Source organism: Oreochromis niloticus, linkage group LG13, assembly GCF_001858045.2.
Source record: "Oreochromis niloticus isolate F11D_XX linkage group LG13, O_niloticus_UMD_NMBU, whole genome shotgun sequence".
Lineage (NCBI taxonomy): Eukaryota > Metazoa > Chordata > Actinopteri > Cichliformes > Cichlidae > Oreochromis > Oreochromis niloticus.
This window is the reverse complement of record NC_031978.2, coordinates 12,023,805-12,040,307: the sequence shown is the minus strand read 5'-3', so window position 1 is coordinate 12,040,307 and position 16,503 is coordinate 12,023,805. Positions and strand designations below refer to the sequence as shown.

The window sequence follows — 16,503 nt, the reverse complement described above, 5'->3', positions numbered from 1 at the left end:
GTATGCTTAATATAGTTGCCAGCTGCCTGCACTACAGGGAATTTTCCCTGAAGCTTTTTACTGAAAGCTGCAGGGAACTTGCATTAGTTGCTCTGATATATGCCATGTTGACTCTTTGTTTCTACAGCAGGGGCAGAGAATGCAGTGACCGCTGGATATAATGGCCTAATAACCACATTAATGGGAAATAAATTGGAATTATCCTTTAAATTACTCACAGGTCTTCATCACAGCACTCATCAATTCCACGTCAGCTCAAATAAGCTTCTGAAATAGCTCAAGTAATTACATTAGCACACTGGTTAGTACTGTTCTTCCCCTCTTTAATACAATACAAAAATTTAAAATGTGCCTGTTTGACGTAATGGGCAGAGTATTTGCCATATAAATTCTCTAGAGCTAACATTTCTCGGGGGATCAAGTGTTTAAGTGTTCTTTTTAATTTGGCTTGCAGGAGAATCATGCAAGTTTTATTTAATGTGACTATAAAAAGAAACCAGTGTCATGTAAGGTGTATCATTAAAGATGAAGTTAGTTATGATCTATGAAACACCTGATGTAGTAACCTTGATGAAAAATGTATTAGAACTGCTGAATCCACAGCTTGCACAGAGTTTTACTATACAATAATTCATCTTCAGAGTCACAAAGCCCAAGGAAGTGTTAAAGATCACCTCAGTGTTAGCCTTATACATTTTTTATGCGTGAGCTGCCTGGAAGATCCCAACAGTAACAGCTATAAGATGCTGTATATAAAAGCAGCAACATGGCATTGAAAAAGGAGAAAATTACAGAAATGTATTTTTCCTGGGTCCCTTTAATGAACACTGGCTTTATCAGCTGGTCCCTTTTCACATTTCACTTTTAAATTGTTAAATGCCTTTTTTGTGCATTGAGATGACTGCTGTTGTGATTTGCTATTATATGAAATGAACTGAACTGCCTTGAATTGAATACACCAATCTGCTACTGTTGAGCATAGGCCTCAACCAGCTCATCACTAAAAGCAAATATGGATATAAATTCAGGAGTTGAGTAACCATCAGCAACCTCCTGGACGTGAATGATATCAAACTGTCATCCTAGGAGTATGTGTGACATCGACTCCACCTCACCTGGATCTACAACAGAGAAAATGAGACTTATTCAGACCTGATAAGTGTGGATGAATGCCTGCAAATAAAGGCAAGGTGATCCAGACTAAAGTTGTGGAGCTACCAGAAGGTAGAGTAGTAGATGTATAGGACAGCTGGTAATCCCACAAGTCAGTGGGAACCATGATAAAGATGTGCAAGATGGGTTGTGAAAAGCCAGCCGGATGGAATAATAATACGATCCAAGCCATCAATACATAAATTGTACTGATTATCAGAAAACCAGCTGGAATAATAAGATGGCCACAGGACGAGACAGATGCCACTGATGTAAAAACACAGAATCTCAAAATGCACAGAGGTCTCCACCTAAAGTCCTGCGCTCTGAGGTTCTGTGAGAAACACAAAAAGACAGGCCAGCATTAGTGGGTGTCAGAGCCACAATCCAGGATGAAACACATCCTTAAATATATCAGGAAGCTGAAGACAAGAAGTGATGCACCACAGGAAAAGGAACTATCATGGAAAACCAAGTGCTTGTATGGGATGTACTACCAACAGACAGAGGAAGTTGCTGATGTCAAGAAAGTGTCTAGAAAATGCCTTGATCCTTGAAGAACAAGAAGAGGCCCAAAGCACCAGATCCAGGCAGGAGTCTACCGAATCAGACAGGACGCAAGTTGAAAACTGTGCAAAGATGTCCTAAAGACCATCCAACACTGTCACGGTTCTGGGTCCGTTGGACCCAGTATTTTGAGTTTATTATGTTTTGGTTTAATTTTGCATTATGGATTGTTTTCTTATTCTCTTGTAGTGCTTGTGTTGGTGGCGGCGATGATGATGATTATTATTATTAGAGTTTCTGTTTATTCGTGTTTTGGAATTGTGGTCATGTATTGTTTGAGTTCCATTTGTTATATTCTGCCTCTCAGTCTGCGTCCTTGTTTAGTGGTTTATGGTTTCCTGTTTTGTTTTGAAGGCGTGTGCTTTATGTTTATGTGAGCAGCTTTGTTCCCCCTGTCTCGTTAGCCCTGATCTCTCCCTGCTGTGTCTCCCTCCTGTTGCCGATTCCCTCATTACTGCCCTGTGTATTTAAGCCCTGTGTTTTCCCGTGCTCGTTGTCGCGATCTCCCTCATGCTGTGTGTTTCTACCTGTGGCTCCCTATGTGTGTTTTGTTAGATTTTTCTCAGTTTAGGTTTTTGTAGATGTTCTTGGTTCAGCAATAAAGGCTGCCATTTTGAGTTCAGTCCTGTCTCCAGTGAGTTTGCGTTTGGGTCCTATCCCTGCTTGCACACAGCCGAATCATGACAAACACATAGTGGAAGAATGTAAGATGGAAGCTGGGGCAGTGTACACTGAGAAGCACAAGCAAGTGGCTGGGATAGTCTATGTGCTGCATATGGACCAGAAGTCTCCGGGTCCTGATGGTTAAGAACAACAGACCTAAGTCTGTGTAGGACTTCTAGTTCCAGACAGACAAGCAGCTGCTGGCCAACTAACCAGACAAAGAGGTAGCTGAAAAAAAAACAGAAGACCGCATTATGATAGCAACATCAAGAGGAAGGAGCATGAGAAAACAGAGTACCAGGGGCCAAAGGAACAACTGGAGCAGAGGTAGAAAGTATAATCCAAAGTATTCCCATTGGTAACAGGAACATTGGAAGCTATAACCCTGAAACTAGAATAGCTGCTCCAGCAGATTGCAGACGCAGCATCTGAGGTCTCTGTGCAGATACTGCACAGAGCCCCAGCAGAAGTTTATTGGCAAGCGGTCTCTATAAATTCTATGGCTGCCATTCAAAGATGCACAAATCTACTCATTAGTGCTTAATAATACACAAATAAAATAGTATAATTTCACTCACCAAAACTGAAGCAGAAACTTCTTAGAGACCATAAGCAAAAAAATACTGATGATATTCATCACATAATTTCATAAAAAATGCTCCAAAAGGCACCAACAACACAAACACAGCTGTTCTGTGACTTTTAATAATTACCTCCAGAGGAACTGGAGTTTTTGGAACTTCTGCATTGGTTGGCAATTGCAGGTCACAAACACTCAGTCATTTCTGTTTTAGAAATGATGCAAAGAACAGATAACAGCCTCAAAATGAGCAAATGGTGAAATATGTTATTAAATGTTCAGGGTGCATGACCTTGTAAAACTAGCAGGAGAACAATGATCTTTGACAAGTGTAATATGGTTGGTTGTATATATTGAGGATTAGTAATAAGGAAGGGAGCAGCAGTTGTAGAGTAGGTGTTAGAAACACAGAGGTAATTGAAAATGAAGGTGTTAGTGGCTGAGAGTGAAACGACAGGGGCCTTTACCGACAGATTAAAAGTATTTAAGGAAAATACGAATTTAAAAAATCTAAGTACCCAAAGCACCTTCTCATGGATCCTTTCCATCTATACAGATTTAATTCATAGCCTAAATATGACACTTGATGACACTAAATATGAGTCTTGATAAATAGAATAAATATTCATCAACAAATCCTGACAACAGTGTAACCTTGAATAAAAAGGAGAATAAGAAAAGCATGGAATGAAAGCACATAAAGAAATAAGAAGTACTCCCAAGGAACCACTTTGAATAGCTGATAACACGTTCTCGTCGCAGCCTGAAACAGTGGGATTCAACACAAACATGCAGCGAGAGATTCATGAATTTTCTGCCATCACACAGCGCTTCTGTGTCTGAGCCGGCCACTTAATTAAACACTTTCACCTTTCACCATTAGTCGTCATAGAAACTCCCAATGGGTGATAAATCGATGATAATACTGAAGCGACTATCTGAAATGATTTTGCTGGGGTTTTTGTGCGTGTGTGTTTATAAGAAAGAAAGATGGCATTTAATCATTAATAGGTTTATTACACAGGGCTCTATTTTACCAGAGTCACCACAAAGACAAGCACAAAGTAGGGGGTCGTGTTTGAAAGCTCGGTGACGGTGCCAAGTAGCAGTGATATGCACAAAAGGACAGGGTGACGAGAATAAAATAGGAGGGTGCTGCTCTCACAGCCAAAAATACCAAGACAACAGGTAAAGTATGTTTTAGTATCAGTAAAGTACACAAATGGAGCTTAAATGAATTAATGCCCCGTAATCCTGTTCTTCAGCTAAAACTTTCCTGTCCCCACTGCGTTAAACTTACCAGTGACATGTAAACTTTGAAACTACTGTTAACGCTCATAAACTGTGTGTATGTGTGTGGATTGTTATACAAATAGAAGCACAGTTCTCCCTGAAACGGACTGAAGAAGCCATGATTTAGCATGAAAATTTATATTTCCTGAGCTGTCAAACAACATATGCAGATATTCATGTGTACACAGAGAAACAGATGTGTAAACACAAACACACACACACATACACAAAAGTGGCAGACAAATAGAAAAGATGAATAATTACACATTTACTGGTCAGAGGGAGTAAACAGCTCAGCAAGTGTGCCGTGGTGGTCACACTGTGACAGATGGACAGTGTTGTGACAGATGCGCCTCTGTTCAAGCTGAGGGTCAATGCTCGCAGGCTGCCAGTGACACATACACATGACAGCTCACACAAAACATCTTTCCTATATTCTAAAATGATAGCTGTTGCTCCACTTAAGCACTTGTGATTTTACAAGCTGCAGGAGTTAAGTGCGATTTATTTTTTAATGACTGAAATAAAAGAAGTATTCCATTTTTGTGTATTTTCTGCTTTTCCAATTCCACCCCACACAAGCCATTTGAGAAGATTTTTGCTTTACATAGTTATTTTGTAAATATTGCTAAACTGTCTCGCAGCTAAAACCTTCCTCTCAAGAGTGTCGAGAGGAAGGTCTTTATTTTGTTATAATACTGCGCAGCCTGTAGAGTTAAGACTACAAAAGACTACAAAATCAGCATTTTAAATAGATATTCAGCTAAATTAATAAACTCAGTACCAAGATGGAGTTTCAGGCTTTTCTACATCAAACACACCACTGTAAGCAGTTAAAAGTCCATGAGGGATGAAGCAATTATAGAGATTTTTTTTCCTTCAATAATTCTGTATTTTCATATTTTAATGTTCTGGCAGATATTTTTATCTTACCACACTGATGGCATCAGTTTCTCTTCTGTACACGTGCTCAGTTATGGAAACATTTAATAAAAGCACCTGTCAACAGAATGCTTCTGACCTGACTGCAGTGTGATACGAGGAGATCAATATCCATGAACAATCAGAGAAAAATGGTGACGGGGATAGAACTGCTGTGCTTTTTATCTTCTTTTAGACATGCACTCTTTTCCATTAATGTGACAGCATGTGAACATGTGTAGGCAACATGTGTGAATAAGCACCCTGGTCATTTTTTTGTGTTACCTTAAGCACAGTTTCAACTGGGCATGTCCCTCCTGTCAGTTGTTCAGTTCAATAAAAATGTGATTGTTTGGGCGAATGCTTTGAACAGTAATAAGAGATACATTATAGCATTTTATCGCCTCAACCCCACAACTAATTTGCATAAAGATTAAGACATCCATCTATACTCCATTTTTACTGTTCCCATTATACAGCAGTCTGTCTTGAAGCCAGTGTGCAAAGGGAAATGGCATCTACTAGTAGCACACCCACACACACATACACACACACACACACACACACACAGGGATTTTGCTCTTAGTAATAACAGTGATTAAGATCAATAAGTTTAATTATATGGTTATTCACAGGAAGTGTTTTGCACAAAAAGAAAGCTAACAGCAAAGATTAGCAAACAATGACTATCTCCCTCACTAGAAACATCACTAGACGTCATACTGAAGGACACCTTTCTAATACCGTTTGATACTGAAATCCTGAAACACAAAGGTACTTTTGTTATTTAGTATCCTAGATGAGATACTGTGTGTGTACTGAGTCTACAATTTGTCCAGAACTGAGGGGGCTGTATACACCTACAAGTGTTCTGGTCTATGCTTACATGTTGAGCAACAAGAAGAAGAAGAGCTACTAGCACAAAAAATGCATGTGGAAGACAGTGAGTAGTGCGACTGCTGCAATATCTCCACTTTGACTTGTTGATGAAAACGGCAGTAAGTGCTAAGTGATAACTGATTCACAAAACACAGTACAGACATGATGCCATCTTGGTTTTCAAACCAAAGGAGAAAGTACACTACATTGCCAAAGGTATTTACTCACTCACAACCCAAATGATGGGTTTGGTGGTTGCCAGGGGGGATTATGGTGTGGGTTTGCTTTTCAGGATTCAGGCTTTGCCCCTCATTTCCAGTGACAGGAGCTCTTAAGCATATCAATACATTTTGGACAATTTTATGCTTGCAGCTTTCTGGGAACAGTTTGGGGATTGCTCTTTCCTGTTCCAACATGACTGCACACCAAAGCAAAAAGCAAGGTCGATAAGGATATAGAAGAGGGAGTTTGGTGTGGAAGAACTTGAGCAGCCTGCAGAGTCCTGACCTCAACCTGAAAGAACACCTTTGGGATGAATAAGTGCAGAAACTGCGTGCCAGGCCTTCTCATACAACATTACTGTCTGACCTCATAAATGAGCTTCTGGAAGAATGGTCAAAAATTCCCAAATACACAATCCTAAACCTTGTGGAAAGCCATTCCATCCCAGAAGAGCTAAAGCTCCTATAGCTGCAAAGGGTGGGCAAACATCATGTTAAAACCTATGGATTAAGAATGGGATGCCACTCAAGTTCACATGCGTGCAAAGGAAGATGAGTGAATACTTTTGGCAATATATATTAGGGCTGAAGCTATTTTAGTAACCAAGTAATCTATCGATTGTTCCATCAATTAATCGAGTAATTGAATAAGAGATACTTTTGTCTTCTTAATGAGTAATAACAAAGATTCAAAAGAGGAAAACCACTCAGTGGTTTCCATTTTAGAACTTGCAGTGTTTTTAAGTTTAGCTGCATGCAACAGCTGTCAAAAAACAAACAACCAAGCCCTATTGTATGTCCGTGCCATATTGAAATGTAATTTAAAAAAAAAAAAAAAATTTCTTAAATGCAAAAATATATAATGAATCTCAAGGTAAAATAAAATAGGATATATGTGCAATCTAAACTATGTCATAAAAAATGTACCTTTATCTTCTTGGAAGGTTTTCTGACGTAATAGGATACAAGTTTTTGTGCTACTGAAATAAGATGTAATGCTGGTCTAGACATTAATTCATATTAATGATAATTCACTGTCTAACCTAACAACTCTTAGGTCAATGGCTCACTGAAAAGATGGTAAATGGCCTGGATTTGTATAGCGCTTTACTTAGTCCCTAAGGACCCCAAAGCGCTTTACATTCATTCACCCACATTCACACACTGGTGATGACAAGCTACATTGTAGCCACAGCTGCCCTGGGGCATACTGACAGAGGCGAGGCTGCCAGACACTGGTGCCACCGGGCCCTCTGACCACCACCAGTAGGCAACGGGTGAAGTGTCTCGCCCAAGGACACAACGACCGAGACTGTCCGAGCCGGGGCTCAAACCGGCAACCTTCAAATTACAAGACGAACTGCCAACTCTTGAGCCACGATCACCCAGATAAGTAAACAAAAACTATTGTAAAATCATGAACATGTGCAACACTTAATAATGTAATTAATGTTATATTTTGCATCATTAGCTTGAAATCTGTAAGCACTTCAGTCTTTGTCCTGTCAGCAAAATATAATGTTAACATTTTAAATAATCTGCCACTAGCATGTCATTAAAACTACTTTTATTAAATTAGTTTGTTTAAAAAAAAAGCAGTGAAGCCAAGAATTTAATTAAACTAATTTAATGCAAGCACTTAATTAGCCTGTAAAATATGGCATCAGGAATGGAAACTATCCAATATGGGTGCAACAGAAAACGAAAGTAGTTTATTAAAACAGTTAAAGCTTTTATCAAATTATAGCTGAGCTGAAATTTGGCAGCTCTGACAGGTATTTGCAGACATTAAATTAATGTGTTAGGAAAATATTCTCCATCTTGTGATGAAAACCACAATGAGAACTTGGCCTAGTTGGGTAGTTGCATTTAGTTTGCAAAACACTTCAGACAATCTCCAAATATGGTTATCTGGACCACAATGACATAAATCACACAAACTGCGTGTATTCAGAAACGTCTGTATTGTGCCCTGCTCATGGTTTTTACAATTTCTGTGCACTTCAATGTGATTCACTCTGGTAATGGGTTTCCATCCTGAGAAATAAAAAATATGGAAATAGATCAAATAAAATCCCAAGTCTGTCCTTTAGAAACATCCTTTTAAATATAAAGCAGACCTTGTTAAGTTCTGCTGCTTGTGGTCTGCTTTACCTTTTTAAGGTCTGCTATATGTGAAGTACTTGACCCCTATCAGGAAGTGCGACAGAGCTGTGAAAATATTTGTCAACTGCCAACATGTGATGAATTTCACTTCAGATGAGGTCATCACATGTCCTCTTTGCTTTGTTTACTTGCTTATCTTTTTGTGAGTTGTGGCAATAAATTAATTTTAAGGCAAGTCATACTTTTTTTAAATAAAAAGATAAAGAGCTACAGAAGAACAGATCCTTCCGATCTCATTGAAAAGTCAGCCTTGATGAAAAGAGACGTGTTTTACAGCACCTGTCATAGAGTATAAAGAGCAGAGTTAGGGTAAGAGAGTGAGTCACTTTAGAAATGACAGATGGACAAAAGAGCCAAGAGCTCCCATCAATCATCGAGTACAGAAAGACGCAAAATCAGTCTTTTGTTTCCTCTTAATTAATCATCATTCCTTCATCCTCTCAGTGCTTACAGTAAGAGCCTGTCATTACATTACTCAACAAAACCCCATTTTGCTTTCTCCACAGTCTGGTGAAGCGCTCGCTGTTTGCGTCTAACTTCTTCTTTCCGTTTAGTCTTTAAATTCAACAGAACACCTGCTCCTGGAAGCAGGCTGACAGAGCTCTAATTCTCCAGCAGTGTCCAGTGGTGTTTGGGAACTCATCACTCACAGACACACACACACAGGAAGGACAGGCTAATTAGTTCTCTGCATGCTCTACCCACAATTGTCTCCTTAGCAAGATATTAGACTCTGTACCACCCTGTTGTGCGCACATACACAAATTTAGCATGACGCAGCAAGCTGAATTCCTGTCTCTCTGAGGTTCACGCTGTGCTGTCAGTCTCCTTCTCACTGATTATAGCAATGATCACTAAGGTTCAGACGGCGTCTCGTAAATGCACGAGTCAAACAATCACTCTTCATTAGCAGCTGATAGTTTTATTGTTGCCAAAGATGAATGTCACTCCATAAATAAATTTGTCTTCACTCATTTTGTTCTAGGTGAGTTTGTACTCAAAGGCAAACAAGGTAATTGCATGCAAGAGGCAATTATCAAGATGTTCCGTTGTCATTGGTTATCAGCAATCAAAGTCATATAACATGATGGCTGCATGTCCAGCTGTTACAAAACAGAGGTTGAAACACCATTTCTCAGATGCTGGCTGAAGAAGAGAAGTATGTGCCAAGTACAACCACGGAGGAATACAGATCTGCTGGTAGCTGTGGGAGTTACGAGTGTCTGCTGTTGATTTAGTCAGTTTACGATCTCATGACTATACCTGGAAAAATCCATGCACTGCAGAGCAACTCTAGAAGGGGATGTTTATAGATTTAGAACGGCTCCCATTTGATTCCAGAAAGATTAGCGAAACAAAAACCAAGTCTATAAATATTGTAAGTTGTGCAGCTCTAATCTGTAAATCTTAAATCAGCCTCAACTGACAGCATCTGAATTATGATTTGTTCTTATATAACATCAGCCCAAATATAGCCATAAACTAAAATGAGAAGAAGAAAAAGCCAGGCAACACATACCATTTAGTGGGAGAAAAAATAGTTGGTTAGATAAACAAAGCTAAATATCAAGCTCATTAGAGTGTCCCTGAGTAAAGTTCACCACAGGCTGGGACGCATATGCAATACCCCTACGGAGATTTTCAAATCAAAGTGTTTAAAGTGTTATATGTGGTTTTTCTGCTTAAGTTACAGAAAGATCAAACGTTCTCACAAATCTGTTTTATAAAGAGGCCTTAGAAGTCACATCTATCATGCATGAGGATGCTCAAAAATTCACATGAAAGGTGTCTGCTTCCCAAGCAACCACAACCTACCGACACTCATCAGAGAGAACATTTAAGATCTATAGAAAAACAAGTCAATCTTGAAGGCTCCTGCAGTTTTTTCGCCTTTTTCAATATGCATACCCAGCAACCAACTTTGTATTAATGAGGTAAAGGTCATTCTCTTTCCTCCCACATAATCCACTTCCTGCTAATTGTTGATTACTATCTGTAACACAATGTCAAGAGTTCAGATTTTTATTCTGCACAAAATGCAGCTGTTTTAAATGAGCTGCTGTGTCCACAAACATAGTGCATAACACAATTATTCGGCCACCATCAGGTGCAATGGTACATCTACCAGTATGAACAAGCTCGTTAAAGGAAAGGATTTTTTAAAATCTAAAATATCATTATTATTATAATAATCTCTGAATTTGCAAACTCATAGTTTCACAAAAAAGAACACATAATAAAGCACATGTTTTTTGATGATTTCGAATTTCAGTTATTTATTTGCATTCCTGAACACAAAAATTAGTTGTAGTGGTTGAACGCATTGCTTGACAAATTTCTGACTTCTAAGAAGCTCAAATTTGATGATAAAAATGTAAACTCAGTTTGTTATTTACATAATAAATAAGAATTAAATGATTTGTTTTAAACATGCTTTTCCTAGATTTCTAAAATATTTTTGTTTTCCAGTTTTAGGACAGATGATCTAACAAATTTGTTAAGCACTATACATTTAAAGCTTAATGTATCTAACTACTCCATCTCTCCATACTACAGTAGAGTTGAAGTAAGGGCCTCCGGGATCTGTTTAGTTCAGATAAAGTCAATATGAAGCTAGTGCACTCTGTCTTGGTTATACACATCAAGTAGTTCTCTTTTGAAGCTGTAGTTATTTTCGGACCATTACCCTCTTGGCCCTTCCCTACAGTGCTTCTTGCTGAGAGAAGATTAACACAAAGGGGATTTTTATTACAAAAAAGACTTACTTGTCTAACCCATTCTGAAACAGACATTTAATCTCTCTGGAATAAACAAAGTGAAATCTTATATAAGGCCTGCGAGGCCAAAATGCATTTTACAGACTGAATTTGAAAGGTAATACCATTTAGAAAAAATAAAATAAAATATGCTTGTTAAGCATATCTTTTTGACTGTTGCTTGCTCAGCAATAAAGCACATACCAAGGTGTGTGTTTCTTATCTTGTTTTAGCTTTTCAGGTAAGAGGGACCCAAGCAATTAGTTTTTTATAGATTCTTCATGTTTCATGTCACTGGAGAGAAGCTCTTGTATGAACGGGGACATGCAGAAGTTAGAGTGTTAGAGTACCATCAGAATTCTGCCATCTGTTGTGGAGCTATATGCAGTACAGAGGAAGCAGCAGTGTTTGGATGCATGCAGGTCAGCCTGTCAGCCTGCAGATGTTCAGTCGATTGCAGTTTAGGAAACACTGAAAGCTGATAAATGTGCCCAACTAGGTCTAGCTCCTCATGAGGATAGATGGGGTTCGGTTTGGTGGTGATGGAGTCACTTTGCACTCATCATGCTCAAAACACCTCCTTGCGTTTCCATGGTAACAGGAAGCACTCAGCGCCGGCAGCACGCTCCTTGTGGAGCCCAGCAGTTTCTGTTCATCCGCAATCGATTTTCCCGACTGAGCGTGCGGATCTCTGCTAATGTTTGTTTGCTTGCGAGAAGTTTGCGGATGTTTGCAGAGTTTTGTGAAGGGTCATAAGAGTCAGCAAAAGGACAGAGAGATAAAGAGTGAAAGAGAGATAAATGTTTTATAGCATTAAGGTCATCATTTTTCAGACTGCAAGGGGGACAAATCTCTCAGCAGCTGCTGTCTCTTTTTTAATTTCGACAAACTACTTTCAACTACGGCTCGATGGGGACAGAGAATTTAAGACTACATTTCTGTTTGCAAGTAAATATCTACAGTGTATCATTAGCTAAATGGCAGTTCACTCTCAATCTGCTGACAGAAAGAAAAGAGCATAAGACATGCAGTGAAGGGGAGAAAGACAAAGAGAATATTGAATGCTAATGACTCTGGTGGACTGTGGTTTTTGTGAAAATTAAACATATTTTCTAGCGTCCTTGCAATTCCCACAAAGTCTCATTTGCTCAAAAAGTTGCACAAATCCTTAAAACTTTTTTGGTCACAGAAGTGCCTGCGCAGACTCGAGGCTGCCTGTCAGGATTAGGACTTACAGCCTTCTGATTACTATGGAGAGAAGCCAGGGATCATTGGGTGGGTTCCTTTTTATTATGCTTTGGTAAAACAGCCAAGGAAGAGAAAGTGATGCCCTTCACCATATACAGTCTGTGTTGATGGCTTTAACACACCAACTGATACATGCCAGACATCAGAATTCATTTTACAGTTTTGCATTGTTCTTCCTTTGTTTTTCACTCAGGTTTGTTGCTATGGAGGCAGAAGGGAGAGGATTCGCTGCAAGTGATTTGGTGTAGGAAACATCCGGCACAGATGTGGAAAAAAAGGGAGAGAGGAAAAAACATCCGGCGTAGATGTGCGCATTCTTTAGGAAAACAGATGTATTTCAGGAAGCACTCAGACTGCAATTAGTGTGGGATGATGTGTGCATGAGCATTCACCTGCCTTTGAATTAGTGGACAAGTGAGGAGAATTATAAGTGTTATATATTCTATTAGCAGTGAAGGAAGTCAACATAGCCAGAAAAGTCTCCTCTGCAATCACTTGCATGAAGGCAAATTCTCTGCACTGTCACACTTCAATGACTCTACTGGACCAATTAAGCAGGCAATCACTAAGTGGAAAAAATTGAAGGCTCACCATCCTCACCTTTATCTCTGTTCTCCTAACTCCTAACTTTCACCACTGGCTGCCAAACAGTTTTTGTTCCCTCAGCCCTTAAAGTATTCTTGCTTGTTACATCCTCATCCTGCTCCACCAGTCCAGCTTCTTTTTATTACCTAAACGAGCCTTGTTTGGAATAACATAGCATTCCAGTGGCTAGTGTTGAGTTGCAAATTTTAAAAGATGGTTCGAGCACCGCTCAGGTTAGAAGGAGTGTATTTCTACGTCCAGATGCCAATTAAAATCAAAAACACAAAGATCACAGGAGAAGAGCAGAGTTCTATGTTTTATTGAACAGCAAGTTCAGCAAAACATAGGAAAAAGCAAAAAGCTCCCCTAGGGTGTTCGCTGTGAGCACATCCAGATCAAAAACCAACACAAACAGACAAACAGTGGCCAAAAAGCTACCCGGGGCGCATCTGACCCATCTTTTTATAGGGTCAGTGACCCCTCCTCCTGCCGTTGGGTATTTTCCATTCCTTGTTTTTTACTTGATTCATATTAAATTTAAACTAATAAGTATTTTCTCAACTCTACACAACTCTCCCTCAATTATCGATGCAATATGTTTGTCAATACTTTTTCCCAATCACTTGTCAATTTGCACTTTGTCCCTTCTTTAATCTCCGACACTTGTGTTACATAACTTTCTGGCACTACTCCATAACCTTCCTAGCACTGTTCCCAGCATCCATCACTTTTAATTGGGTCCCTTTGACAGTTTTATGGCCAGATCGAGTCCAAAAGTCAGCAAAACTACAGATATCAAACCGATTGCAGAGACAAAACAATGAATCCTCCTGACAACTTTGTCAGGTTTGCTGCCAGGGGTATGCCACTATATCCGTTAAGGAAAGGTTTTTCACAACTTTGGGCAACGGAGACAGGCAAAAAGTGTCCCAGGTGCACTGTCAGCCGGGCCAACTTTGTTTACCATATTGGTTAAAGATGGGTGGTTCACCACCTTCTGGCAGCGAAGATGGGCAGAGAGGCTCCCAGGTGCATCTTAGCAGGACCAAGTTTATTTAACCCTGTTTGGACTTGTCACCATTGGCCATAACACAATGAAAGGTTACTTATTGATCCTAATTACTTCATTTCAGACAGTATTGATCACATATGGTCATACAAAAAGTGGCACAAACTTCATTAATATAATTGTGGATAATATTTGACCCAGATGTGTGGGTCTTGTGATTTTAAACATGTAGGTTAAAAGCTTAATCACAGTGATTCCATTATATAAACACTCCAGTGCAGATATATGTATAAAGTGCATACGAGTATATATTTTGATATATATGTGAGTATATGTCTGGTCTATACAGGTATATATATCATAAACAAATCCACAACACCAGGGGGCATTTAACTGACATAAATGTCAGGGGTTCATGTGTAATTAATGACCAGTGAAATCCTGCTTCTGACAGTGAGGTCCACTGAAGTAGGCAGAAGGTTTTTTTTTGTAATCAGTGGTGAACAATGAAAACTAAGACTATTTCTATTATTCCAGTTGGTCTGCACTGACAACAAAAAGGCAAGTGGCCTCACAGTTCAAGTCTGTAGGACTAAACATGTATGATCACCCTGCACTTCTTGTGCCAAGTGATTGAAATGATAAAAGCTGACCCCGTGAAGGGAAGGCATTTTAGATAGATGTATCAGTGAGATGTGAACATGATATATGAAATTTGGTAAGAAGGTTGGTTATCTATACGTAAGAAGCATCAGAGAACATGCTTGAACATAAAGCTTCTTTCTGTTTTTAGAAAGCAAATATCCACAAATCTGCTCATCTAATGTGTGGATTCAGAGCCGGGCAACCTGTGTAACTTTTAGCACTTGCAGGCTTTATGTTAGCAGGTGTTTGTTTTAACACCATTCCCAACTATTTCTGGACGTTCGTTGAATTTGCGCGAACACAAGACACCGACGCCTTTGCGCACAAGAAGGTAGCAGCATCTAACCGGGAGTGTGCGTTCACACGAGACTTACATGGCGCGTGCTGTCATCACGTCACAGCATCACATCATTTTTGCTCGTGGTTAAAAGCGACAGATGAAGAGATGTCAGCTGCCACTGTTTTAAAGTGAAAAGTAGTGTGTTTTGTGCACCCCCTCCTCCCCCACTCTCCACTCTTTCTCTTTCCCTCATTTTCCTTTCGCTCAGCTCGGGTTTTGGCGCTGTAGCAATTTGCTGCGTTGTTGGAGGCATTTTTACGCACGAACGGCAGCTGTGCTCGCAGCGCTGTCAACACCACAAGCACATGGTTTCACTCGGCCTCATAAAAACACACGACGAAAACACACACCCGCGAATTAATGTCCGAAGAGGGTTAGGAGTCATTTCTGACTGTGTGCAACAAGTCTGAGAACAAACATCCACTCATATCAGTGTTTTTAAGAGTTTTTTCATTTCATTCTTTTTTCTTTTTTAAAAAAAATTGCCTTACCTGACAATGATATACATGACCAGCACGTTTCCAACCAGCCCCACGACGCACACTATGGAGTAAAGAGCGGTGATGGCAATCGCTATGATAACCGGATTGGCGTCGATTTCCATGTTGTTCCCTCTACTCCCCTCCGCGAAGCTTGTGTTGTCGGTGAAGTTCCCACACAAGCTGCTGCTGTTGTAAAACGAGCACAGCTGGCTCCGTTGATCCGCTTCCGAGCAGTTGCCGGCGCTGTCCATGGTCCTCGACCGGTATGTACCGCAGGCGCGTTTTTCACCTCCCCTCAGGTGCCTGTCGAGCGCGCTCGGTGCCTGTGATGCCCCGCTGGGTGCTTCTCTGTCGTGTGCTCGGGGCAGCTCTGCCTGTAAGGCGCGGGACGGGCCGCCGGTGGCGTTAAACCTCAGCGTGTTGAAGAATGTGGCGTGCGTATTGACGGTTTGAGGGTTAACGGCAGGCTGAGCGAGTTTTCTGACGACCTTCGCGCAGAACGGCGAGCCTGCACGGGACAGAAGCGACGACGTGAAAATGAATTAGTTCGCTCCCTTTCTTCTTTCACCCTAGGGTCTTTCCTCTCTTTTTTCCTTACTGCCTGTTTCCTATCCTTTCATTCCCCCTTTTTGTTCGCACATGTCTACTCATTCGTTCCTTCCCACCCCTTTTCGCGTGCCTTGTTGTGCTTCCTTTAGTCCCCCCTTGCTCCGTCCTTCTTTCCTTTTCGTCTCCTTACTTTCGTTCCTTCCTTCTTTCTTTCTTTCTTTCTTTTTTCTCATTTTCCACCTTTCACCCCCCAGTCGTGTTTTCCCTTCTTCCCTTGCTCCATCCGTTCTTCCTTCTTTTCTTTATCCCTACTCACTCTTTTGACCATTTTGGGTTTAAAAAATATTTTTTATAATTTTTTAAATATTTTATATATTTTCTTTCATTTCTTATATACTTTTTTGACCACTTCCCCCTCCTTTTAACTTTCCTGCTTCTTTATTTTTT

At 40.0% G+C, this 16,503-nt stretch overlaps 1 protein-coding gene across 2 annotated transcripts in view; it reads right to left on the bottom strand.

Annotated features, from left to right (window-relative positions):
- oprm1 (opioid receptor, mu 1) overlaps positions 1–16,235 on the bottom strand; it is a 41,624-nt gene extending 25,389 nt beyond the window's left edge. The window contains exon 1 of one of the 2 annotated variants that reach the window (XM_005474307.4): positions 15,517–16,235. In XM_005474307.4, the coding sequence (XP_005474364.1) occupies positions 15,517–15,758 (242 nt within the window). In that variant the 5' untranslated portion in view covers positions 15,759–16,235. The remainder of the gene's footprint in view (positions 1–15,516) is intronic. The other variant, XM_013271204.3, reaches the window with a different exon arrangement.
- Positions 16,236–16,503: the final 268 nt, after the last annotated feature.